The 25,737-nt window shown below is 41.9% G+C and overlaps 1 protein-coding gene, 1 long non-coding RNA gene and 1 other non-coding gene across 3 annotated transcripts in view; all 3 read left to right on the forward strand.

The window, feature by feature from the left end:
* LOC140343770 (uncharacterized) overlaps nt 1-7,736 on the forward strand; it is a 56,713-nt gene extending 48,977 nt beyond the window's left edge. Inside the window, exon 4 of the long non-coding RNA XR_011923412.1 lies at nt 7,623-7,736. This is a non-coding gene — a long non-coding RNA (uncharacterized lncRNA). The remainder of the gene's footprint in view (nt 1-7,622) is intronic.
* On the forward strand, nt 6,451-6,558 carry LOC140344667 (U6 spliceosomal RNA). The gene has a single exon (XR_011923631.1). It is a non-coding gene; the product is annotated as a U6 spliceosomal RNA (small nuclear RNA).
* Nucleotides 7,737-14,658: 6,922 nt separating the features above from the next.
* On the forward strand, nt 14,659-24,251 carry BBC3 (BCL2 binding component 3). Its single transcript, XM_072429609.1, has 4 exons — nt 14,659-14,816; nt 16,914-17,256; nt 19,792-19,964; nt 21,051-24,251. Exons 2-4 carry the CDS (start codon nt 16,929-16,931, stop codon nt 21,165-21,167), a joined length of 618 nt encoding a protein of 205 aa, XP_072285710.1. The 5' UTR covers nt 14,659-14,816; nt 16,914-16,928; the 3' UTR covers nt 21,168-24,251.
* The last annotated feature ends 1,486 nt before the right edge of the window (nt 24,252-25,737 follow it).

The following is a 25,737-nucleotide window of genomic DNA, read 5'->3' on the forward strand; positions in this document are numbered from 1 at the left end:
AACTAATCAGAGCAGACAACGCTCTGTCCTCAAAAAGTCTGAGTGCATTTATGGAAGATTAGTGGGTATTTCTGTACCTGCAGGGTCTTTAAAGAGATAAAACATAGGATAATGTTCATATTACATAGATTACTGCATGGGTATTTTTTGCCTTGACATACATTAGCACCAGTATACAGATTGGTACATTGCCGAATGTTTATTACAGGAAAGGGCTGCTTTTGGATCTATAAGCAGGCCAAATGCTCATCTATTTTTTGTTATTTTTTTAATGTTTGTTTGCATCAGGAAATGTTACCTGGTGATGCTTTTTTATACATTTTTTAAATGACCAAAAATCAAAATTTAGGTTTTTTTTTTGTTTTTTATTTAATTTTGTTACAATGTTTTATACTAGAACACAGGTTAAAAACAATCAGTTATACTATAATATTAATATTATTATCATTAATAAGTAAACATATATCGCGGCAACATATTATGCAGCGCTGTACATTAAATAGGGTTGCAAATGACAGACAGATACACAGGAGAGGACCCTGCCCTGAAGAGCTTACAATCTAAGAGTATACCATACACACCTTATACAAAGAGCCTGATTAAGGTAAAACTAGTCTGGCAACAGGTTCACTTTAACCTGAGCCCTTCTCCAGCTGATATTTCCTTCACGTCTGGCCATTAGTACACAAAATCTGATGCCAAATTTGCACTCGACCGACTAATCAGAGTCTACCAATCAATAGATGTGCATCCACCATGTACATAGCAACCATCCTATATATACACTAGTCGTCATTCATAATACTCGCTTCCATCAGCCATATGGTAAACAAAGCAAACCCCCTTCACAAGCCGGCTTTGTCCCTCTCTGCAATACAAACACAAAGTGACATTACAGCTCATACAGCAAAATCACAACCAATTCCCAACCAACCCACACCAAGACACTAGTTATTAATTCATGAAATATATTTGATTTTTTTTTAATATACAAATAACTGCACACATTGGCTTGGGTTTTAATAACTACTTTGACTTCATCTTCAATTTTACAATGAGATCAATGTGAAAGTTGCAGTCTTTACCCCAGTAACTTGTACACCCAATCCCATTTCTAATAATAATTCTCTATAGGACCTAGTACTTAAATAGCAATTCAATGAAGACCCCCTCCTCATCCTAAATCACTGCACCACATTGCCAAAGAACACCTGTGAAAAGTTAGGTAATTTACCTTTCCAGCCGAGATGTTACTGGTATTATGATCCTGCAAAACGCTTGGTAGGCCAAATCTTGCCAATTTGGGGTGCTGGAAGCCAGGGGTAAGGCAAGTATATTTATTCTCCCCCCAGGGTTTTCTAAAAGTTTAGTGGAGAGGGGATTAGCATGGGGGAGGGAGACCTTAAAAAACAGATCCTGCATGAAGATCTAAAAACTGCACATAAAACACTGAGCAGCATTTGTGTGTACTGATACAAGTATTTGTCGTTTATTGCCGAGTATATGGGAAAGATTTTTCAGAGTATATGGGGAAGTTTTTTTTTTTTTTATTCACCTGCATAATCAGATATTTGAAGTGAACTTAGGGTCACATCACCTTAATTAAGTAAATCCCTACTTACTTTGAGATTTATGTATTAAAGCAGGCAGTTTTATATGCTTTGTACCTAAAATATAATAAGAAACTGTTATCTCTTCTTTAAACCTTGAAATTCTGGTCCTGTACATCAGTGGAGTATGGGTCAGGAACCAAACTGAGCTGCAGATTGTTTGCTATGGGTCACCACGTAACAGTGTAGTAAGTGTTATCATTTGTCAAAGTCTAAGGCTAGGTACACACGTACAATAATTGTCGTTTGAAATGAACGGTTAACGGCAAATAATGTACACACACTAGGTACGATCGTTTGAAAGATGCAGGAAATGACATGTACAGGAGAAAGTGTACCACAGAAACATCCACAATCACTGAATGACCGTACACACAATTGATAGCAAACAATCGTCGCCCAATCAGATCCGCCGTGACGGTCGTTTGTTTCCAGTGAAATTTCTTGTTCATCGGCGTCTTTGGCCTGTCATTGTTCACTTTTTGTTAACGAATGTTGGATAAATAATTGTTAGTCGTTCCTTTTCAACGGCAATTATTATACGTGTGTATGTAGCCTATGCCGTGTGATCTGGCACTCCTATCCATGGACAAATTGTCATGTTCTAGGATGTCACCTATAAATATGCAGTAAAAGAGGACTCTCCGCCATTTTCATGCCTCTATCCAAACCCTTACCCATTCCTCTATCTATTGTGTCTGCACACATTATATGGCCGTTGTTATTTGTCCTTGGTTGGTTTTGCTGGCATTTTGGTAATAATTCTATTCTTAGATGCCAGTATGGTAACAATTTCTCAGTTTGTGTCCCTGTATTATAATTTCTGTCTTTGGAAAGGATCGTGAAAGATCCTTTCCAACGACAAAAGACTGAAAGATGCATGAACGAGCGCTGTACAGCTCCTTTCTGCTCTATGGAGAGGGGAGAATGATGGAGCGTCACCCCGCTGTGCTTTCTCCCCTTTACTTTCATTTTGTTCATTCCTCGTCCGTGGATCTGCCAGGATGGACAATGGAGCGAAGGACGACAAGCGCTGTACACACGCCAGATTCTCGTCCGATATCAGCCCTGAGGCGATTATTGGATGAGAGACATGTGTAGCTAGCCTTAGACCTTCTGCTGTATGTATACAGTTTTGCTGTTTCATTTTTGTTTCTTTTTGACCCCCCCTCCCCCTTTTTCTTTGTTTCACTATTTTTTAGGTTTCTTTTGTCTTCTTTCCCTCCTCCCTTACACTGATAGGTTCTTCTATTCACCTCTTCATGTTTAAAGTGGAGTGTTGATCAAAAACAACTTTTGCATTGGACAGAGTAAATAAAGTCTGTCGTTTGTTTTCACTGCCTTCTCTTTTGGGAAACTGTCTGAAAATAAAGGGAAATCTTTCATCTGGGACCCAATGGAACCCTAACAAAAGTTTCTGGTTTAGGCTGTAGATCCACTTTAATTATTTTAACCACAATAGATTAATACCTCTAAGATTGTAAGCTCTTCGGGGCAGGGTCCTCTCATCCTCCTCCTGTGTTACTGTCTGTATCTGTCTGTCATTTGCAACCCCCTATATAATGTACAGCGCTGTATAATATGTTGGCGCTATTTAAATTATGTTTATTAATAATAATAATAATAATAATAAAATAATAATATTAATGAATTTTTACAAGAGCACACAGTTATTTATCTTAACTAAAAGTATTACACAGTTTGCAGTTGAATTGGCTGCTCTAACCACACACAACATTAGAAGGAAACATGTAGGGTAAATCTAGACCAACACAACTTTTCACTCTGTTGTACGTCTGCCCACAGTGAGTTGTTCTGGTGTTGACTAATATGGGGATTATCCAGTGTGTCTATTTATAAAGGTAACTTGCAAAGTTGGGTACTTGCCGAAATGTAATGTGTCTGCTTGCTGAAGAGTAACTTTAAAGGTCCCTGTGACTTCTGTCTATGACAGTACTGAGATCATTAGCAGAATGGAGTGTATTATATGCAGCACAGAACTCATAGTACAACAATGTACACCAGTTTTATCAGCCAGGGTTCCTCCAGAGATTGCTAGGGATTCCTTCAGAATTTGTGCCTTTCAGGTCAGTTTAAGTGACACCAATGATCATTTTGGCTATCTGGAGGGTTGATATGTACAGTGAGTAGTGGATTTAATAATTATAATGGAGTTATTTCAAGGGTTCCCCCATGTTAAAATAGTTGAGAAACACTGGTAGAGTAATAATATACTACATGTTTCACAGAAAAAAAACTACAATACAGTAATATTATTATTAATATTATTATTAATAAAGAGGATTTAAATAGTGCCAACATATAATGCAGCTCTGTAAATTAAATAGGGGTTGAAAATAACAGACACAGACAGTGACACAGGAGGAGAAGAGGACCTGAAGAGTTTATAATCTAGGAGGTGGGGGAAGTAACACACAATAGGCGGGGAGTATACAGAAAGGAGTAGTCAACTGTATGGAGCTGGACATTCTGCAGAAAGTTACATATAAAACAGTGTACAGGGAGAACCATTCTGCAATACTTCACATAAAAGATAGTGAATGTTATTAGACATTCAGTTGTAGGTGATGTACAGCACAGTGTATATGGAGTGGAAAAGTCCAGAGAATGTTATGTACACTACAGTGACGGGATAAAGAAATCTGGAGTATGTCACGCACAGCACAGTGCATAAGGTAGGGAAATCCAGGATATGTCACAAGTAGCACAGTATATAGACTGGGGCAGTGCAAAGTGTTTTACAAACAGCAGAGTGTATCAAACAGAGCAGTCCACAGCATAGATGTCCAGAGTCTTATTATTAGTTCTCTATAGGGAGTTATATAGGGTTCTATTTCTTGAAGATATTCTGATTATTCTAAGCGTCCAATATATAAGCGTCGAACATAGCCAGCCCTAAACTTGTTACCATTTATACATTTTTCTGCACAAGTTTTCAGCACAGATCAGCAGTCAACATTTATTACCTGTATATACAGACTGTTCAGATTGTTGTATTGCAAACTAGTTGCATTCATGTTCCTGCACATTTTTGTAGAGCCTTGCATTACAATGATCTATAGGAATGAATGGTAGCATATGGCAACATTGTCATATGGTGAAGGAAGACTTTTGTTTCTAGCTTTATTGCTACTTTTCACAATAAATGGAAACAAAGTTAATGAATGCTTGCTACAAACTCTCAATCCTTGTAAATTAAAAGCATGGATTACGCATATAGCACCCTAATAAAATGTGCTTTATCAACGTATACAAACCACATGTACTTAGACAAGACCTGGCACCCTTTGAGTTTTTCCAGTGAATTATCCATTTGTACACTTATCTTATTATAAACACACTACTAACATAATCCAGACTTACTCATTCAAATATTTACACTTCATAAATAAGGTTTAACAGTTATGTTTGTAAAATAAATATTGTCGAAGAAAAGTAAGCATTGTTCACTTATAAAGCAAGTGGACCTTTAGTGACATAAAATTCCTGCACCAGGCATCTCCTGATGTACCATCCAATGTTCTGCAGAACACCCCAAAATCCCAGAATACTCTGACACCATGCTCTGTGCTTGTTAACTTGGACTGGTACCTCCTTCTCACTATTGGCCCATCACTGTGATGAGCGACTTGTCTAACCAGTAATGAGGGGCAGGTAAAGGATGGGGTACAATTTAGATATTTGGGGCTAATGGGGCATTTCACAATAGATAACAGGGAATTCAGGCAGCTTTAGAAAAAAATAAAACTAAAACTGCTACAGGTATAAAACACAAACACCTAAAAGTGTAGTTGCCTGTAGCAGACAAGGGCCCAGTCAGACATGGTAACCGGCAAAACTAAACACAAGCAGTGCTGCAGTGCATTGCCTAGGTGGGTTTAGATGAATGGCATTTTACCTTTAGCTTAGTGGTTTTCATGTGTTACAGATTGTTTGTGTGTTGTGGTGCACTGTTGAAAAAATTATACAAATATGGGTTGTGGTGTAATGGTTGCCCATGCATTTTAAATATGTTGGGGTAATGGACCATGGCACATTCAACAAGTCTGATCCCTAATACTCCATTCCTACAAATATTGGGCTGCTCTTGCAGGCAAAGCATTGACACAAGTCACAACTTGGTGCTACATTCCTCACTCCAGACATTCCTATTGGCCTAACACTATGATGGACTTTATCAGTGGCCAATTAGAATGTGCTGGACACAGAAGGGGCAGGCAAGTGTTGGCATTTTTGGCAATTTTGTGATTGGCCTATCAAAATGGCCTGCCACTCAGCTGTAAATTCAAGGTGCTAGCAGATTTTGCAGGTACATGCAGGGACTTTTTGTTGCTTGCACTTTATGCTTGTACTATATATTTTTTTTTTAAAAAAACTCTCTTTAAAGAGCATCAGACTTTAGATTAGCAAAACTTTCTGGGCACAGGAGAAGTTATGTGCCAGAATTGAGACCCTGTGTTTACATATCCTGGGACTGTTGTCCTGGTAGTGTGAGATGATAAAGCTCTTGCAGTGTCCTGAATATCCAAGGCAAACTTTTAAAGAGTAACTCTAGAGCACTTAAAACCCATTTTTTGAAATTTGTCTACCCATCTTCTTTCTCCTAAAACCCTCAATATTTCCCATCATTTCAATTTCCCTCTCTTATTGTGTGAGACTTCGCCCACCTCTTAGATTGTAAGCTCTTCAGGACAGGGTCCTCTACTCCTCCTGTATCACTGTCTGTAACTATTTAATGTACAGTGCTGTGTAATATGTTGGCGCCATATCATTTTTGTTTATTATTATTATTAATAATAATAATAATAATAATAATAACGTGCTTGCTTCGGCAGCACATATACTAAAATTGGAACGATACAGAGAAGGTTAGGATGGCCCCTGCGCAAGGATGACACGTCTAAGTTATGAAGCATTCCATATATTTTCCTACAATCTATTATGGATGCTGCAGCCAGACTCATCCATCCTTCCCACTACTCCTCTTCAGCTGCATCTCTTTGTAGTTCTCTTCATTGGCTTCCATTTCACCTTAGAATCAAATTCAAGCTCCTGTGCTTTGCCTTTAAATCCCTCCACAGTTCTTGTCCCACTTACATTTCTGATCTGGTAAAAAAAATACTCCCCCAGCCGCTCCCTTTGCTCCTTCAGTGACCTACTCTCGACTTCCTCATTCATAACCTCATCACACGCACGGCTCCAAGACTTTTCTAGAGCTGCCCCAACTCTCTGGAATGGTCTTCCTCGTCTTTTTCTGCTTGCTCCTATGTTCTACTCATTTAAAGAGCACCCAAAACCCATTTTTTCAGACTTACCTACTCATCTTCTTCTGTCTCCTAAAACACTCACTACTTCCCATCACTCCATATCTCCCCTCCTATTGTGTGAGACTTCCTCCACCGCCTAGATTGTAAGCTCTTCGGGGCAGGGTCCTCTTCTTCTCCTGTGTCACTGTCTGTCATTTGCTACCCCTATTTTTTTGTACAGTGCTGCCTAATATGTTGGTGCTATATAATAATAATATTAATAACAAAAAAATGATTGGGGAGGAGAATATATGACAGACAACATTTTTCTTGTGTACACTAAAGTGATTTTTATACCTTTTCTGTCCTGGTGCCAACATTGCCACTATGGCAGGAAATAAAGGGAAGTCTTCAATGAAGACACAACAAAAACAAGCTTCCTTCACCCTTCTAAATTTAAGTTTTTTCAGTTTACTTTGCACCATTTCCAATTCAAGTGGAAATCCCCTCAGTATTACAAAGCAGAAAACTCTCCATGATGGTAATGTCAACCATTAGCTGTGTAGTAAACAAATTTAGTGGGGCCCATGTCCTGCAGGTTACAATGGAAAACCCCTACTAAAGAGAAATATGAGGGCTTCTATTATTAACTACTGTCTAAGAATGCTACTTACCTGGCCTCTGATAATAATACACAGTCATTGACCTAGAAAGTCACAAGTATTCATCTGCAAATATGTTCCAGGTTGGTACCTCATAATGCACTGAAGCCATTGGATCAGAATTTTCACAAACTGAGGAGGACACGCAGGCCACATATACTCTGAATGAAGCAAGAAGTGCTATGAAAAGAAAAATAACCCACAGCAAGTAAAATTTTTATTTTTATTTATTATTCTGTGTATATATATATCTATATGGTCCCTCCTATTGTGTGTTACTTCCCTCACCTCCTAGATTGTAAGCTCTTTGGGGCAGAGTCCTCTCCTCCTGTGTCGTTGTCTGTATCTGCCTGTCATTTGCAACCCCTATTTAATGTACAGCGCTGCGTAATATGTTGGCACTATATAAATCTTGTTTAATATTAATAATAATATTAATCTGCATTGCTCACAGCAACAAACCAATTGCTATTCCACATTTAGAAATACTCATGTGGTGATTGATTGCTTTGATAAAAGCTTTTCTACCAGACACCTGACCCATGACAACTCAGAACATGAGGTTACCACAGATCACTAAATTATTCCCCAAACCCTACATGTTAACTGTTTTGATCAGGACCAATAAAGGGGTGAATCCCCTCAGTGTGAACACAGACAACAGTGAAAACCCAACCAAGGTTCTTATTCTTTACTACTGTATCTGAAACTAGGGGAAAAAAAACAGTTTTGGCTTACCATATGTGAAGTCTGCAATATTGTGCAAGTGTGTCCTGCAAGCTTATACATTATGGCAAGTGCTCCTGTGGACCCAACCGCATTTCCGGTCAGCTAATCTGCAGCAACTAGTGAGTGTGTTGCATGTTGCTTTGAGGTTTACACAGAGCTTGTCTTCCTTGTTCTTGCAGGTGAACAGAGAAGTGGAAAAGTGAAATTAAGGTGAATATATGTTCAGCTGGGGAGGGGCACCATTATACTAAATCTGTTGGTTAGTTCTGCATTTGCACCTGTAAATGTAAGTAATCAGAGATGGCAACTGTAACAGTGACCGTATTATAAATAGGGAAGATTTCTTCTGATATCTGCAATTATCCTTGTAAAAAAGAGAATGTTAGGAAAACAAAGGTAACCAAGACTTTATTGGGCCAATGAGTAAGACCGCCTATGTGTTGCATGAATGTGTTCAGAAGTAAAATAATAAAAACTTTTCTATATTACTTTTATAAGTAAACAAGATCTAGAACAAGTTTTATGTGTTTTGTTTTTGTAAAAATTGGACTTCTTCTTTTCCTAGATAGAACAGTTCTTTATCAGTGACGATAAGTAGGCCTAATGATCTTGCTTAATGAAGAAAAATGTTGATGGTTGGATTGGGTCGGAGTGACCGTGCTCCTGTATTTGGGGAAGTGTGTGAGAGGATCTGCAGATTCCCACTGACTCCCCGAGACGGAAGTATTGCAGTTCAGTCTGTAAGATAGCAATATGTTATCAGATGTTTTTGCACAGACTGGTGATCTGAACGTCTCGTTTTGCAGTCAAGCAGCAATGCCCTGTCTCCGCACACGTGTGTAGGTGGTGAGTTTCTGTGTACATACATATGTGGGGGCTGGCTTCACTAAACAACACAAACTTGGCTTGCTCGAAAATATTATCAGTACACTGAGTTAAAGGTAACCATAGACATTTGATGAATGTCAAGTCGCCACAATAATCAAACACATTTGTTTTTTGTGACTGTTGCCACATCCCTATTCTCTTGCATTACAAAATATACAAACAGGGAACATTTCAGGCAACTTGCAATAAAAATCACCTATATCTTTATTAGATAAACTATAAAACTTATCAAATTATTATAAAAAAATATAAAACATCAGTGCAGCCTGAGCAAATATTCTTACAACATCCAGCCAAGTGACTTGATTTTATTGTGAGAAGTAAACCCCAGATTTGATGTCAGAAACATAACATTGCATATAATAGACCTGCAAACTGAAGTTAGAGGTCTCTGATACCTCAGACTTCTTTGGGTGCGTGCTGACTACTTAAAGTAAATGTGTTCTGATCATTAAGATACTAAACTAATAATGCAGTGCAGTGCCTAAAGAAGCCTAGAGGTTAGAGATCTTTATGTGATTCCAGGGAACTTTGATCCCCAAACTATTGCTGAAGCTCCTTAGGTCAAGCTTGAACCCAAACCCTTTGGCCCCTACACTTTATAGCAGGGGTGCCCACACTTTTTTGGCTTGCGAGCTACTTTTAAAATGACCAAGTCAAAATAATCTATTAACTATAAAAATGCTATATTCATTTATACATATACCCAGTATACTTTATACTTAAAATATATATTGTTTACCTTGCATAACAGCATGATCATGTATAGCACAATACAATTCTGTACATATTTGCCCATTAACTTACTCCGATGACGTGTTAAACTGAATCAACCCAGCCAAAGTTGCATAGTCTGGGCAGTAGTTGCTGGTAGCCAGCCTCATACAGACTTCCAAATGATCATCAGTCATGGTGGAACGGTATTTAGATTTAATATTTCTTGTGCGCGGTAGAGTTTATGTTGAAAGGGAGGGCTCCGCGATCTACTCGCGCTGCCCTTGCAATCTACCGGTAGATTGCGATCCACGTGTTGGGCACCCCTGCTTTATAGTTTTTTAGTAAGTCAGCCACTTATAAAAGTAGACCAGTGGTGTGGCATGAGAGGTAGGGCCAAACTCCACATAATGTGCTGCAGAGGAGAGATACACAATGGTTTTAAACTAGATGGAAGAAGAGTCACCCTAACTGCCCTCTTGTTATTCCTATGCTGTATATAACCCTTGCTAAAACACTAAGATGAGTAGCTGGTCCGGTGCATGGCATATGCTGGCAGCATGTTCTCTTTTCTCTATCGGCCCTAATAGAAAAGTGTCTTAAAAACCTGCAAGGAGATATTTTTTGGTATTTTGCATGAAGATATTTTTTATTTTACTGCTACAAAACTACCTTCTAACATAGAACAAATAGATAGTCTTATGATAGGTGCAGCTTCTGGAAATTGACATGGTTTTGGCTCAGGCATAGGTGTTTTTTTTTAGCATGCAGAAAGAAGAAGTTATATTGGCGGAGTGACTTATAGCAAGGATGTATAGGATTCCTGCACAGCTCTGCCGCCAATATTTGTCATTAGCGGCGTACTGGGGGAGGGGAGTGGAACAAATCCGTGTTGGTGAAAATAACATAATAGGGACAATAAGGGACAGCTGGTGCCCCTACCTGAGTGCCATAGCTATTCCTCATTACAGTCTTCTATCAAGGTCAATTTAGAATGGCATAGTTCCTTTGTATTAAGCCAGCTTTTTTTCCCTTTACACCTGTCACCTGCCCCCCAAAGCACATGGATAACAGCATGCCACGTATGCCAAGGTTTATGGATGTCAGACAGGTATGGGTGGTGATGGCAGGGTGAGAGGTTGCTGGGGTAATCAGTATAGTACCATGATAATGATTTGCTATCTATGTACCATATACTAGAGCGGTACCTGTAAGACCATCACCCCCTCCTTCCCTCGTCTATTTGCAGCTGGGCACATGCTGCAATCTGATAATATTAGGATATTCTATGTTTAGCACGGAAATGGCAGCACATGGAGTGAAGCAGTGTGTTGCGGAGCACATTGGGTACATGGTTTAGATGCTGCTGCTGAGCAGAGCCAGGATCTGCCCTCTTCTCCTCTCAGTTCCCTGGCAGTCCTTGCATCCCTCATGCAGCAGCTACACAATAAAATACTCTGATTGGTCGGAGTGGTGTGAATGGAACTGAAGAAACAGCCAATCACAAGGCCTCCATCAGCCTCAGGACCAGTCAGGAAAGAGCTCTGCAACCATCCAGGATACAATGTGCATCAGCATCTCCTGGAGACACTTCAAGTTAACCCATTCCCCATATAGCACTAACAAGTAATGAACCAGCTTAGCATAGCAGTAACAAATCTTCAACTTGTGCGGGATTGCACTAACAAATACTAAACCAGGGACGGATTACAATCTCTAGTAATAATCCATGGCAGGATCACATTATCCCAAATTAACCCGGAATGAGATTATAGTAATAAGTATTACACCAGCACCGGGCCTGAGTAACAGGAAATAAACCAGGAAAAGTTAGGTATTAAACCAGGACAGGATTAAAGTATTAAATACTAACCAGGGCAGGATCAGGGTAATATGCATTTAACCAAGGCAGGATTACGATAATAAGCATTAGACCAAGAAAGGATTACAGAAATGTGTATTAAATGGGGTAGGATCAAATGCAGCATTTATTAAACCATGGCGGGATGACACATCTATAGCCTGGCAAGGTCAAGGTAATGCATGAAAAGATTTGGAGACAAGTCAGCCGTGAGCGGAATTACAGTACCAAGTAGCATCAGAAGAGTTAGAACAGAAAAGGATCGGAAGTAAAATATTAAATCCGGACGTGCTTGGTGCAGAAAAGTTTGACCACGTGACCGTGTGGTTTTAATCCAGCCATCGTCTTCTTAGTTCCACCATTGAGGGAGATTAATAAGAACTTCAGCTGCTTGAATTGGCCATAAACCAGCCTTATTCTGCCCAATATAACCACATGCAGTGTTCATGGAACCCGTAAACTGGTCAGGGCTACCTAACTTTTTGGGAAATCTCCATGAGACTGTACCAGTAAGATGGTAGGAGAATGGTATTCACGTCACTCTATTGGCAATGGTACACAACACATTGTAGTCATTGCCGGCGAGAATCAAAGTGCCATCTAGGACACATTGCAACTGTGCCAAGGACATTATGCCCACCCGCGTGTATTCATCTAGCCCAATGTATTTTATTCCTCATTTACCAAGCACTGCATTTAATTATTTAAAACCCACTCTAAGGAGTATTGAGGACAGTGCTATGATTTATTATTATTATTATTATTATTAATAAACAGGATTTATAAAGCACCAACATATTACGCAGCGCTGTACATGTGCAAGTATTAGGTCCATATTAAGGCTTGATTTAGGAACCTAAAGAGAGCCAAGGATATGGTGGCCAAGTACACCAGGCAAGATGAAACTTGGAGCCCTCGACATACAGTCTTGAGAAAGTTTAGTTTTGTTCATGTCTGAGTGAACTTTTCCTTTCATTTATTGCAGTGAGGTGTGCGGTTCATTAAAGAAAATGCCTAGTAGTTGTGCACAGCCTATAGTAGACTTCTTCAAATAGGCTTGTTAGGTTTGTCCTCCCTACTTCCTAAAGTGGTAAAAAGAAAGAAATATTCACTACATTACAGTTCCCTTCTGCTTCAAGATCCATTTACAAGTCATGTGATCATCTAACCCCTGATCCACAGTTTAGATTGGTTGAACCATTCCATGTGACTTCATGCCTAGGCAGCAGTTCCTGTAAATATTTCAGGGTTGCTGGTAACTCTATCGGAGCGCTGAATCAGGGAGGAAATCATATATAAGCATGTTCAAATCGATTCGAGCAGCTGGGACACATGACACGATGATGTCGGCATCAGCAAAGATTTCACAGCGACTTTGTTCAAACATAAAGATCAGTAATGGGTCCAAATGATCAAATATTTTGTTTGTGAAAGATTAGACAGAAAAAGTACCTGGCTGCAAGCGTTGGAAGTCCTCTGTGTGGACTGACCTTAACACTACCTGGGACGTAACGGGGGGACCTCCATGTACGGTAGAGAGGGCCATCGCCCCGTTATTAGTATGTACACCCCATCATAATCTTTATGGGGTCATCAGCACCACACTACACAAATATTGCAGAAATATTCAGTATGAAGCCTGGCACTAAATCAGAATGGGCATCCATTTCCTATTTCCACTTTTTCTCCAATTTTCAGCTAACCCAACCGAAGTTCAAAGAGTACCACCCTACCTGAGCCGCACATCCCTGGCCAGTCCATGGTGGTTTCCATCCAAAATCTTCTTTCAACATGGTGGTAATGTCACTGGGTGCTCTCAGGGCAAGATCATTCCTCTTAGATTGTAAGCTCTTTGGGGCAGGGTCCTCCTCCTGTGTCACTGTCTGTATCTGTCTGTCATTTGCAGCCCCTATTTAATGTACAGCGCTGCGTTTTATGTTGGCGCTATAAATCCTGTCCTTGGCATAGTGCTGTCATACTTGGAAACTTGGAGCTGCATCACCTAAGTGCAGCCATTCTCTATCGGGGTTCCTTTGGACGTGTCCAGGGGTTCCTGGTGCTGTGGTTTATTGATCTACCAAAGGACGGTGTGGGTATAGTTCCAACACCACCAGCTCCATACAACCAATCATGCTTTAATCCATCTGCAAAGGTGGCATTGTGACCACTAATGTATGGGGGGCATTTATTCCTCTGCACACCAATGCAAATGCATTTTTCCTATTTACTGATTACATTAGGGGTTCCCTGACACCTGGAAATTATTTGGAAAGGTTCTCCAGGGTGCTGTAATGTGTTGGTGCCTTCCAAACTGAATAGCAACATGCCAACAAATATGTGTGTCCAACATAGGGAAGACAAGTAAATGGGCATCACCTGGTCTGTGCACTCTGGCTGTGGAGGGTGAGCGCTTGCTTAGTGATTTCTAGCATGGTGTTACCGTATTCTGCATCCATGTGTACACTTTTATTGTACACACAGCCAGATCTGTAATACAGGATTGGGATCAGAGGATAGAAATAAAAGTTACATTCCAATACTGAGCATCCCCACATTAATAGACAACATTGTATCCATGTGTAACCTATACATGATCATCCTACAACACACCCTGAACTAGGATCTGATGGACATGAATAAATCAGCACTAATATAACGCAGCCTGCATTGCAGTGTATGACAGAACCATGTGCTGTGCTCATGTATGAATTGAAAAAAAAACACAACAGACCCTGGGCTGGGATGGTGTCATAGTTTGGGTCTGACCCCGCCCACTCTCCCCCATATATGGAAATTAACCCCTTGTTAGCGGCCCCCGGCTCACCATGCACAGAATGTTTACATGCCCCAACATGTTGATGTTATGTAGGGGCGGGGCGCTGGCGGCGGAGTGACAGCCCATACTGGGCGTGGTTTGCAGGTCTCCCGTTCTGATTGGGCGTGGCTTGTCCAAGTTGGCTGCTGGCTGCTCGTGTGTGCTGTTAGTGAAGTGTGTGCGGCGCGCGGTACAGGGCGCTCAGATACCGCTCCGGACTGTCTGTAGGATTGCGCTGCGTTCTGCGCCCATGTCACACGTCTGAGCCGGGTAAGTCACTCATATCCCGGGATGCTTGCTGCTCACATGCCGCCTCGTATGTTGCAGACTTTACCGTGAGTATGTAGATGGCTGTACCCCGACATGTCCCGGGCTGTGCTGGGGGATCGGTGCTGGGGGATCGGTGCTGGGACATGGACTGTCAGTGCTGGGACTGGGGGTCAGTGCTGTCTGGGCTCTGTGTTGTGGTTTGCTCGGGGTGTCAGTGCTGGGATGTACCCGGGGGTGTCAGTGCCGGGCTGTGATTATGGGGGTGTCAGTGATCGGTGTAATGCCGAGGTTCTGCTCTCTCGGTGTTCCCGATCTCCGGGATGTTGCCGGACTTTCCATGGTGCAGCAGCGCCGAGCCATCATCACCTCCCCGGTCTGTATATCCCGGCACACAGCGGGACAAATCGTGTCTGCTTTCATAGCATTGTGTCCGGACCGGCTTGGCACGGGGCATCTGTCAGATGGTACAGGGTGGTGCCCCGTGTGCTGGGAGACATCCTGCCCCATACAGGGGCTCATTGTTATACCTGGGGGCTGGATGATGGGAGGGGGGCAGATTATTACACCTAGGGTGCTGTGTCATGGGAAGGGGGCAGATTATTACACCTGGGGGTCTGTGTGATGGGAGGGGGCAGATTATTATTCATGGGGACCTGTGTGATGGGAAGGGGGCAGATTACACCTGGAGGGTCCAAATAATAGGAAGGGGCAGATTATTACACCTGGGGGTCTGTGTGATGGGAAGGTGGCAGATTATTATTCCTGGAGGGTCCTATTAATAGGAGGGGGCAGATTATTATTCTTGGGGGGTCCTTATAATGGCAAGGGGGGCAGATTATTATTCCTGGGGTGTCCTTATAATGGGAAGGGGGGCAGATTATTACACCTGGGGGGTCCTTATAATGGGAAGGGGGGCAGATTATTATTCCTGGGGGGTCCTTATAATAGGAAGGGGGGGCAGATTATTACACCTGGGGGGTCCTTATAATGGGAAGGGGCAGATTATTACACTCGGGGGTCTGTATGATGGCACCATATTAGACATTTAGGGTGGCACTGGCTATGGATGTACAGCCCTCCTCAGCATGGCCAGGATAGGGAGCTAAGGTGATGGCACATTATCCATGTATTACATACGGATCAGTACACAGCGACATGTGTATGGGGTGTATGGTTCTGTATTGGAATGCTGGCACCATATATACATCCTGGCAGACCTGTAATGTGCTGTGTATATTATATATGAGTCAGGGATAGACCTGGCAGTGTCTCATCATCATTGTGTATTCTTTATACAAGTCCTGATCTGTCAGTATGGTGCAGAGGGCTCTATACCCAGGTATATGCCCATGTATTGGTCTCATATTCTATTATTGTGTATGGTGTGCTCTGAGCAGGCTGCTGATTATTGCATTCTTGGTATTTGTAATGAGTTGCTGGTAATTGTAGTGCTCCAAATGGAAATGAATGTATTTCCAGGAACAATAAATTCAGTCCTGATACAGTTTCAGGGGTGACTTGTTTGTGATGATGTCTGGCCAGGAAGGATCTGCTCTCTGTTGGAGCTCTTGTCTGATTTCCTTGTGAGCTGCCTGCTGCTGGGTCACACAAGGATCCACACACAGCAAGTCTGCGGGATTTGTTTACAAACAGTGCCAGTCAGGTGGCTGCAGCGCCCTCCTGTGGACACTATGGAGCCTCGCACAGACTTCGGTGGAGGTTATCAATTGACAAGTCACCTCATTCACACGTTATCTGCGATTCACAAAGGAAAAGTCAAGCAGCAAAGACTTTCTAGTGATGAACGATAACGCTGCCTGATTCAGACTGTAAATTTGGAGTATATTGTTTATCCATGATACACTCAGCCGCCTCATATTACATAGCAGTGGGTAGATCTATACAAGAAGGGTGTATGGTGTGCTTGATTTGTATTATTTGACGCTTGCTTCATGCAGAACCCGACATTTCCCGTCATATACCCGCTGCTTTATTGTTCTATGATCAGTCACTCATGCATACAACTATTGTTAATAAAAGGGGGTCTTGATTTTTCCTTCCAATCATCATGTTGTATTTTCTTTTTTCTTTCGGCAGATTACAATTTTAGCAATGGCAAGGGCACTTCATGACGGGAATACCCCGGAACCCGTAGGAAACATCCAATCGGAAGCCGGTCGCACTTTTCCTGCCAGCGTCAGTGCCTGTGAAGCCTCGTCTCGTATCTGTGAACAAAACCTGCCGGCGAGCCATCAGACCCCCCTTACCGTCCAGACCCCGGCATCCATGTGTCCAAGGTGCTTCTCCTCTTGCCAAAACCAAGCCCAGGACAGACTTGAAATGGTTAACAGTTGTGGATCGGAACCTTCTTCAACCGCCTGTGAACAAAGGCACTGCTCTTACCCAGAATCCTTCAGCACAGGGGAACCCACTGCGTACGGTAAGTCGCTTGGTTCTGTGCATGCCCTGAAGGTTGGGTGGGGGTGATAAGTTTTGCATTGGGCCTGTATAATGCATGGCAATCCCTGCACCTGACATTGTGGTGTTGTATTGTACGGGGACGCACAGTTCACCTGCAGTCGCTGGTGTATGAACATGTCCTGACTTGTCCCTCACTAGCTTCCTTTAAAAAGGAGAAGAGGGCATATCAGATATACGACAGGAAAGTGCATCGCCCTGTGCTAGGCTGCAATCTCCTCTGTGCAGGGTTTATAATTATAGGTGCAGTGACCCATAGCACCCACGTCTGACAGGTGACATGCCATTGCAGTGGCTTAGTGATCGCTGCTCGTCTTTTCTGCAGTCACATCCCCGACCATGGATCTGATTTGCTGCATTCAGCCGGCTGCAGATGCCAGTCAGAGATCAGATTTTTATCCAGATCTGTAATGTTTTAGCAGGTTTTTTTTTTTTCTTGTCTGTGGGATTGCAACTTTTAATGTCCTTTTTATTGGTATCTGCGGTGCGGTTTCCACACACATGTTCCTTGGTCTTCCTGTTTACGAGGCTGTATGTTTGGACATGTGCCAGGTCACTAGTGGCTGGTCATGACACCCTGGCATGTGTCCAGCTTGTCTGGAAGCGCTGCCATTGTGGACACCGGGGCACAGCCGTGCGTTGGAATGAAGCATGCCGGCTGTAATTACTCGGCGCTGGCCTCTAGCAGACAATAAGCAGCTCTCAGTGTGGTAGGGTCACTATAGCATTGTATTGTTCCTACATGTGATGGGGACACCGCTCGGTGAAGGAGCAGAAATCATGTTGGGTAATAATTGTCTGGTCATTTAGGGTTTGTTTTTATAAACCTAATGGGGTGCAAAGATTGTACCTGTGTATAGGAACAGGGCGTCTTGTAGTGTAGTTTGGCCGTATACAGCACAAAATTTCTGGTGACCACATACATTTTATGTTACCAGAGACCTTCCGGGGCCCTTCAGTTACCTACTTTTGCTGTGGATGCTTGTGGGGTGAGAATTGGGGCAGGTCGCCTTCTTTGCAGTTGTGTTGCCCGTCATTTAGCAAGTTGTTGTCCGGAACCAGCATGCAGCCAGAAAAGTCTGATACCTTCAGAGTAGGTAATATATGTCAGGGTGACTGCTTTGGAACCTGTCACTTTAAATACAAATGGCATATTATTGTATGCTGCTTCTCCAACTCTAGAGTATAAGCTCTTCGGGGCAGGGTCCTCTCCTCCTTGAGTCTGTCATTTGCAACCCCTATTTAATGTACAGCGCTACGTAAAATGTTGGCGCTATATAAATACTGGTTAATAATAATAAAAATAAATGTCCCCTTAAATTGGTCCAGACTGACTGTCATGGATTTGGACATCCTAAGATGTTTACTAGAAACTAAAATCTATCAACCATTAAAGCTGAACTGAATCTGAATTTGTGCTGCTGTCGTCATTCTAGAATTCCTTTTCAGGGAGCTGGCCCAGCACAGGCTCAAATCTGTCAGTCAGACACAGGGAACGTGGTGACATGAGGGGGGAATGGGCTTGGAGGAGTCATGACTTTATTCTGGAGCAGTGGAGGTCATGGAGCCGGCTGGGAAGGGAATGTAGATCATGGGATAAGCTGAATATTGTCTCTGATGGTGAAATTATCACAACGTAGATTTCCAATTGTCTACAGAGACCGATACCCTTCTGCCACTGCAATGCTTTTATTGCTCCAGGAGACTCCTCCAGCTATTGATTACTTGCCCGATAGTAGAAAGGTAGTCATGTGATCTCTATTGATGAATTGGGTTCAGCCGGAGGCACTGATTGGCTGGCTCCGCCCAGATACAAGCACCCTAAACCTATTCGGGGGAGCTGTAGAATTTTGGTAATCGAATTGGGATTAGAAGGAGCCCGGAGCATTGATTGGTGCCGTAAATGTATTTCAGCAATACAAGCAGCAGGAGTGTCAGGGAGGGGTTGGTATTTGGGAGAATCCCGGACCCCGTTCTTGTACAGGAGGTCCCCTTACTGGCACGTGTATAGAAAGGGTTAAACTCCCCAAACCTGAGCTGCCACTTTGGTTTGATTTGCAGCTGCAAATGCTGAGCGCTCTTTATAAATCTCTCCTCAGCTTGTGTCTGCACTCAGATTTCATTTCCTGCTACTTGGAGCAGATAATGTTCACAGCTTCAAAAAAAAAAATTGCTGCCATTCTGCTAATTACCAGACGTGCATACAATGTAACAGCCATTGAGATTTGTTCAACATACAGAATGTAAATGGTGACGGACATGCGGCTTTATTTAATAATACCGCACAATGAGTGGAATTAACTGCAGCAACCAATCGCAAGTCATTATCGGTTGCTATGGGTTGCTGAATGTTTCTGCTTGTCGGAAATTCCTGATAGGCTTATTTAGTAACTGTGTGATAACCTGTAACTGCCAATCAGAAGCTCTGCAGACTAATAAAATCTTTTTGTTTTTCTGTACAGAATATAAATCCTAATTTTTAATTGTTTCCGGACAGGTCTCAGGCACACTGCCCATGAACATTCCAACATGGGGACAGATGTGGAAGAATTACACCGAGATGACCCCCAAGCCGAGCTGCCTCTGGCAGGGGACGTGCCCGTAGAGAGGGAGATCGCTCTGCGACTGCGCAGGATTGGCGACCAGATGAACGAGCGGTACCTGCGAAGAGTAAGTGTCTGCGGGTTATTTTATGGGTCAGTCTGGTGTTAGATTAGACCGCCTCATGTGCTCCTATTGGGGGGTTTTAGGGGTGCTTTTATTATATACGAGAATGCTGCAGGAGGAATGAGACCCCTTTGCTGCAACAAGAGCTGGTGTAGAACTCCCTGTGATATATACAGGAGGTGATGCACCAATCACATTTTAGTTTTCAGTAGCTGATGCACCAATCAATTTTTAGTTTTCAGCAGAGTTTTCTTACATTCTGTATTTGCACACAACTCTACTTTATTATATTCAGGGAGCCGAGAAAGAGTTAATCCCTCACCCGGAGCTGTCAGCAGCCATAATCCTCTATCACACTTTCCCTGTACGCCGGTCTCTGCTGCCTGTCCTCTGTGATCATCTAAGCCCTATAATCAGCCGGCGTACAAGCGATGGCTCCGTCTCTGGCGCTTTGTAGAAGTGATTTCAGCGTTCAGCGCTTTCCCTGCTTTTTATACGTGTTTCTATATTTAACCAATGACTCAGCCGCCTGCCTGGAGCCAGGCTCCGCCCACCGCTGCCACCATCTGTCTTACTTATCTCCGGCCGTGCAGCAAAAAGACAACGCACGGCCAGCGAGGGGTTAAGCTGCCGTCTGTCCCAGGGCCGATCTATCCCCAGATGGGGACGGGCGCTTGTGAAATAACCTCAACGCTGCTGTCTTGTGACACTTCTCCAGCAGAGTATTAACCAGCCGCAGTATACTTAGATTACTTGTCGGGGAATAAACACAAAGCTCTGTCCGCCGTCACATCAGATTCCAGCCATGACACGAGCGTGTATACAGTATAACATTTGTGTTATATGGGAATCTCATGAGAACACATTGTTATACATTACATAAGCTGTTGACTTGTTTACAAGATTTGCTGAAAGTAGAAAACTTTTTTTGCTTCTGTAAATACTCTAGTATATAATTATCTGCTATAAAATTGCCCAAATGCCCCTTCTTCCTTGGCAGCGTTCATTCATGTGTATCTGTTCAAGCTGTAATATTGTTGCTGACATCATAAACACAAGGGTAACCTTCTATTTTCTTCTCTTTTGCAGAGGCAAGTGGCACAGCGGCAGTGGTGGGGTCCTTTGCGATGGCATCTTACCCAGATGATCTCAGAGATCTTGGCTGCCTTGTACAACCCACTTCTGGACATATTGCCACAGAACTAAAGCCGTTGCCCCATTCGGACATGTGGTACTAAGAATCGGGTGTACTTGCAATGCCCACTTGCTGATTTAGCTTCTGCTGGACAGAAGCTGGGAGACTTGCTAGGTCTCCATGGACGTTACCGTCGAAGTCCAGTGGGTGTCAAGATGATGATGATGATTAGATGACTCTTCTTCAGTGAGAAGACTTGAGAACATCGCTTCTCGATCTCTGTGAGCCCCTTGGCTATTGCCTGGTGGTGTTAATAGAAATTAAGGTGGATATGGTTGCTGCCTTATCTTCCTCTTATGTTCACCAAGAGACTTTTTTTGTGGAGATGAAAAACAGAAAAACAAAAAAAAAAACAAATGGTTTCCTCTAGTAAGGACATTGTATGCTGGCTGTCACAATCGGGGAGTATTGGTAATATGGAATAACTGGTGTTATTGTTGAAGTGAAGGAGAATTAAAGTCTTGGTTGTAAGAAATCTATGGCACATTCTTAACAATTTCTACTAAATACATGGAAAATTTTTTAGCGGGTGCTGTAACGGGCACCGGCAGACACCTAGTACAGCATGGAATTGTATTTGTTTGGCGCATCCCTCCTCTTAATGTGCTCCCAGCCCGTGGCTAGAAAGGGAGTTTTTTTCTGAGCCATACCAACTGCCCTTTTGGTAGCCAAATTGTGAAAATCCAGACAAGCCATACTGAAAATTTTTTGTCGGCCCTCCTTTCTGCATGCTGCGGTTGGCCCTCATCTGTATACATAGACCTCAGCATGTTGCCACTATAAATGCCGTACATCCTGATATAGCACTTAAATCTCCTTGTTTCTCGATCATTGAGTTCCTACAAAAACTTTGCTACGTGAACTTTTTTCTATCCTTTGCGAACAACCGATTATTTACCCGCAGAATACAGATAGCTTAAAGACAAAGAGCAAATTGTATAATGTAAAAAGAGAACAAAGTTTATTTATTTAATTTTTATTGTAATGTTTTTTTCCTGTAAGTAATTCTCAATTTTGAGATCGTTTTTTTTTTTTTTTTCTTTAAAAGATAATTTTTTCCACAAGCCTTACAATAAAGGGAAAAGGACGTGAATAATCCGTTGGAAGCAATTGACTCATCTGTAAAAATTCTAAAATAAACAAAGTTTGGGAAATCTTTAATATTTTGTTCTTAGTGGAACTTTCGCACCCAGTAAGCACTGGTAGGGTGTGCTGGGCAATGTACTGCCTCAAAAACTGAAGGGGTGACTATTCACACACTGGAATGTTCTTGTCAGGGCAGAATGTTTGTGTTTTACCTCTTCTCCATTTTGATATCTGAGAGGAAGATTAATGATAATTCGATGTATTCTGGATCTTGTAGTTCAGCAACAAAAGAATTGCACCTTATCCTTTCTGTAACCCGACCGGCTTTATATCTGTACAATTAATATGTGCGATGACATGTTTATAGAACACCTTTACCTAAATCAGTCTCTCTTTTCATTTACTGATACATGAAAAATTCAACTCTTTGCATAGAGGGAAATGTTGGGGTTCATTGGGTGTCTTTTTAGAATTCTGATTGGATAATCAGATCCCCCTGCTAGACCTGAAGACTGACTTCTTACTGAACTTGTCTGTGTTTTTTCAATGTATATGAACTGGAAGGTCAGCAAAATGCTAGAACAGTAAGTAGGGAGCAGTTTAGGGCAAGCAGGGGTGCAGTAGCAGGAATCATTATGGACACCCAGACTTACACATAATACTTATAACTATATATATATATATATATTGTATTTATGCACAGGGTGAACGTTTCTGTATTGCCCCCCACAAATTCAGACCCGGTCATATAACTTACCTTCTTCTGATTGGTGCTATACTTTCCTTATCCTTCATAAAGTCTGGATGCAAAGGAGAGACTGATTTACCCACATTGATATCTTAAAACCACATCCTGATGAACCATGGTAAGCGTTGCCCTGGCAAGACATAATGGGGGGGATTCAGTGTTCCTGCTAATCCAACCCAAGGACTTGTCCACAATAGATGTACGATTACTATCAAGTTTGCTATCGCTTTTTCTGCAAATGTCTTTAAACTCTTTGTTTGTTGCCGCATGATACAACTTTATTTCTGCAAAATCCTGCTAAAAAACACTGTCACCAGCTTCTGTGTATTCCTAATATACACAATATGGCTGCCTTTTACCATTAGAGGTCATCTCCACCCAGGACGGAGCTTCAATAGGGAAGGCGAGATGAAGCGTGTCCTGGTTTCTTGTTTTATTTCAGCGATTCCAGTGGCAAAACATCCCATTAGAATTCCCATTTCTGCACAACTGATATGGTCATTGCAAACCCAAATGATGTTGTCAGTGTTCCCAAATTAATTCCCATTAAACATTTTGATGGTGTGAAAACACTGCACAAACTGCTGCTACAAAAAAAAAGAAAAAAAATCACACCACTGGGGTATCTGAAATATTTAAGAAGCTTTTGTGTGGAGTCGGCACTTTACACAGAAGAGGCAGCCAATATGTGAGTTGAGACAATAACCAATCATTCACCAGTAGCTAGGGACAGCCCCCGAGGAGCCTTGTGAATCGGAACGGTTGTCTCTCTCCCTGGTGAATCCATGGGCTTTGTGCTCATGACTTTAGGTCCTACGTTTCTACCATATAACAGAGACAGATTTTTTATAAACTATTCTAAAAAAAAAATAGAAAAATCACTATAACATTATGAAAAAGAATAAGGAAATTTTATTTTTGTTTGTACAGTTTATGAAATGTTCTCTATTTTTGTTTACAGCAGCAATGCTGAGAGATGGAGACGAGTATATTTATTTCTTGTTAGCCACTTCACATATCAATGACAATAATCTGTAACCTGTCAGGGAGTTGCCATCCAATCAGAAACACTCAGAGCAGTTTTTTAGTCCCCTTTTGGCTTGGCCCTGGGGATTTCATTTATGAGGCTGTTATCTTTGTATATACTGTACATCTGTGTAATGTAAACATCCTTTTTTTATTTTCTGTACATTTTGTGATTGCGTTTTTTTTTGTACATGGATTTTTGTATTTCTTTTCAATAAAAGATGGATCTGACTTATATATTTTGTGTTGTCTCTTTATTGTTTTCATGTTGTGTATGTGAGATATAAATATAAATCATTTGATGAATAAGGATAGGACCAGGTATGGATAAGGACTGAAGTCCCATCTGTGGACTGACCCACCAGAAAGCTCAGTGCTTATCAACCGGAGTTCCTCCAGAGGTTACTAGGGTCCCCCTAAGGCCAGTTACCACTGACCCCCAATGTTCTTTTTCCCTATCTGTAAGAGAGGCATATTTCCCCACTGACCACCACACTAATATACTGTGAGCTGTGGATATAGTAATTATAGGTGTTCCCTAATATCTGAAAGTTTTTTTTATGGGTTCCCCCACAGTAAAAAAGTTGGTAATGGCTGGTCCAGCCTGTCCTTAAGGTGAATAAAGTGATGCAGAGCGCTTCATAAATCCATCTGCTCTGCTAAGAAATGTCTATGTGACCAGAGATCACATGAGGGTCATAATATATCTCTGGATCCCATCTACATGACCAAGTATGAAATGTTTTAAATCCTTTTATCTATTATATATCCTAATAATGCATCCTGTTTATACCATGTGTTTCGTACAAACGTCAGATAATTATCTTTCATGATCGTTTGCAGAGATAGATGAACACGGCACTAATCTGTTTTATAGGTGAGATCAAGCAAGTGGCACCACCCTGTGCACTCCCCATGGGGTTGATTATCAATCCACTGTGTTGGATTGATGAATGTCATTGTGGAACTTTTGTACATATGTATAATTACCTGGCAAGGATCATCTGATATGTGTGCAAAGCTTTAGTATTACAGCTCAAAGGAAAGTGCAGGTTTAACCCGCCACCCTCCGGAAAACCAGGCTGTAGATTACTATAGGAACATACTACATAGTTTCTGGCAGCACTGTTTTTTCCCAGTTCTCTTTTATGTTATGAAGATGACGTTTCTGTAGTCTTGTATGGTGAGTGAGCTCTGCACCCATTACTGGCTGAACCCCCAGGTGAAATCAAAAGGGAGAAAGAATGCAGCCACCATACCTAGGGACCACCATGCTGTATATGACATTTTTGCTTTTAGATTTCCAATCATTTAGCCACAGACACTCGGTGGTAGAGGGTTAATGTCTGTGCCTACCGGTGCCTCGTCTAATTGACCACCTCATTAATTCATTCTTTCACGCAGTAGGAGCAATGAGCTGCGTCCGCAGGATGCAGCTCATTGCTCACCTGAATGTATCATTCATGTATCGTAAGAAGGTATAATATGCAGTGCACAATATGTCGGAGCTAGGAAAATAATGAATAGACCTCCAGAGAGTTCAGTTAGGTGACCCAGCAACAAATTACACATTGGTATGATAGCGGGGGCAAACCCCGAAAATGGTGGCACCTATGGAAGGATACAGAGCAAAGCACAGAGCAGCCAGCTCCTGAACCTGCACTGTACAGTGGTAATAGCAATGCATCATAGGAATGGTGGGGATGAGGTGGACTCTCTAT

This window comes from Pyxicephalus adspersus, chromosome Z, assembly GCF_032062135.1.
Source record: "Pyxicephalus adspersus chromosome Z, UCB_Pads_2.0, whole genome shotgun sequence".
NCBI classification, from domain to species: Eukaryota; Metazoa; Chordata; class Amphibia; order Anura; family Pyxicephalidae; genus Pyxicephalus; species Pyxicephalus adspersus.

Excerpts from the sequence above, each read along its gene's own strand:
- BBC3 (XM_072429609.1), top strand. The coding sequence starts at position 16,929 with ATGGCAAGGGCACTTCATGACGGGAATACCCCGGAACCCGTAGGAAAC. Across the intron at positions 17,257-19,791 it reads AGGGGAACCCACTGCGTACG|GTCTCAGGCACACTGCCCAT; the intron begins GTAAGTCGCTTG and ends GTTTCCGGACAG. Across the intron at positions 19,965-21,050 it reads ACGAGCGGTACCTGCGAAGA|AGGCAAGTGGCACAGCGGCA; the intron begins GTAAGTGTCTGC and ends TCTCTTTTGCAG.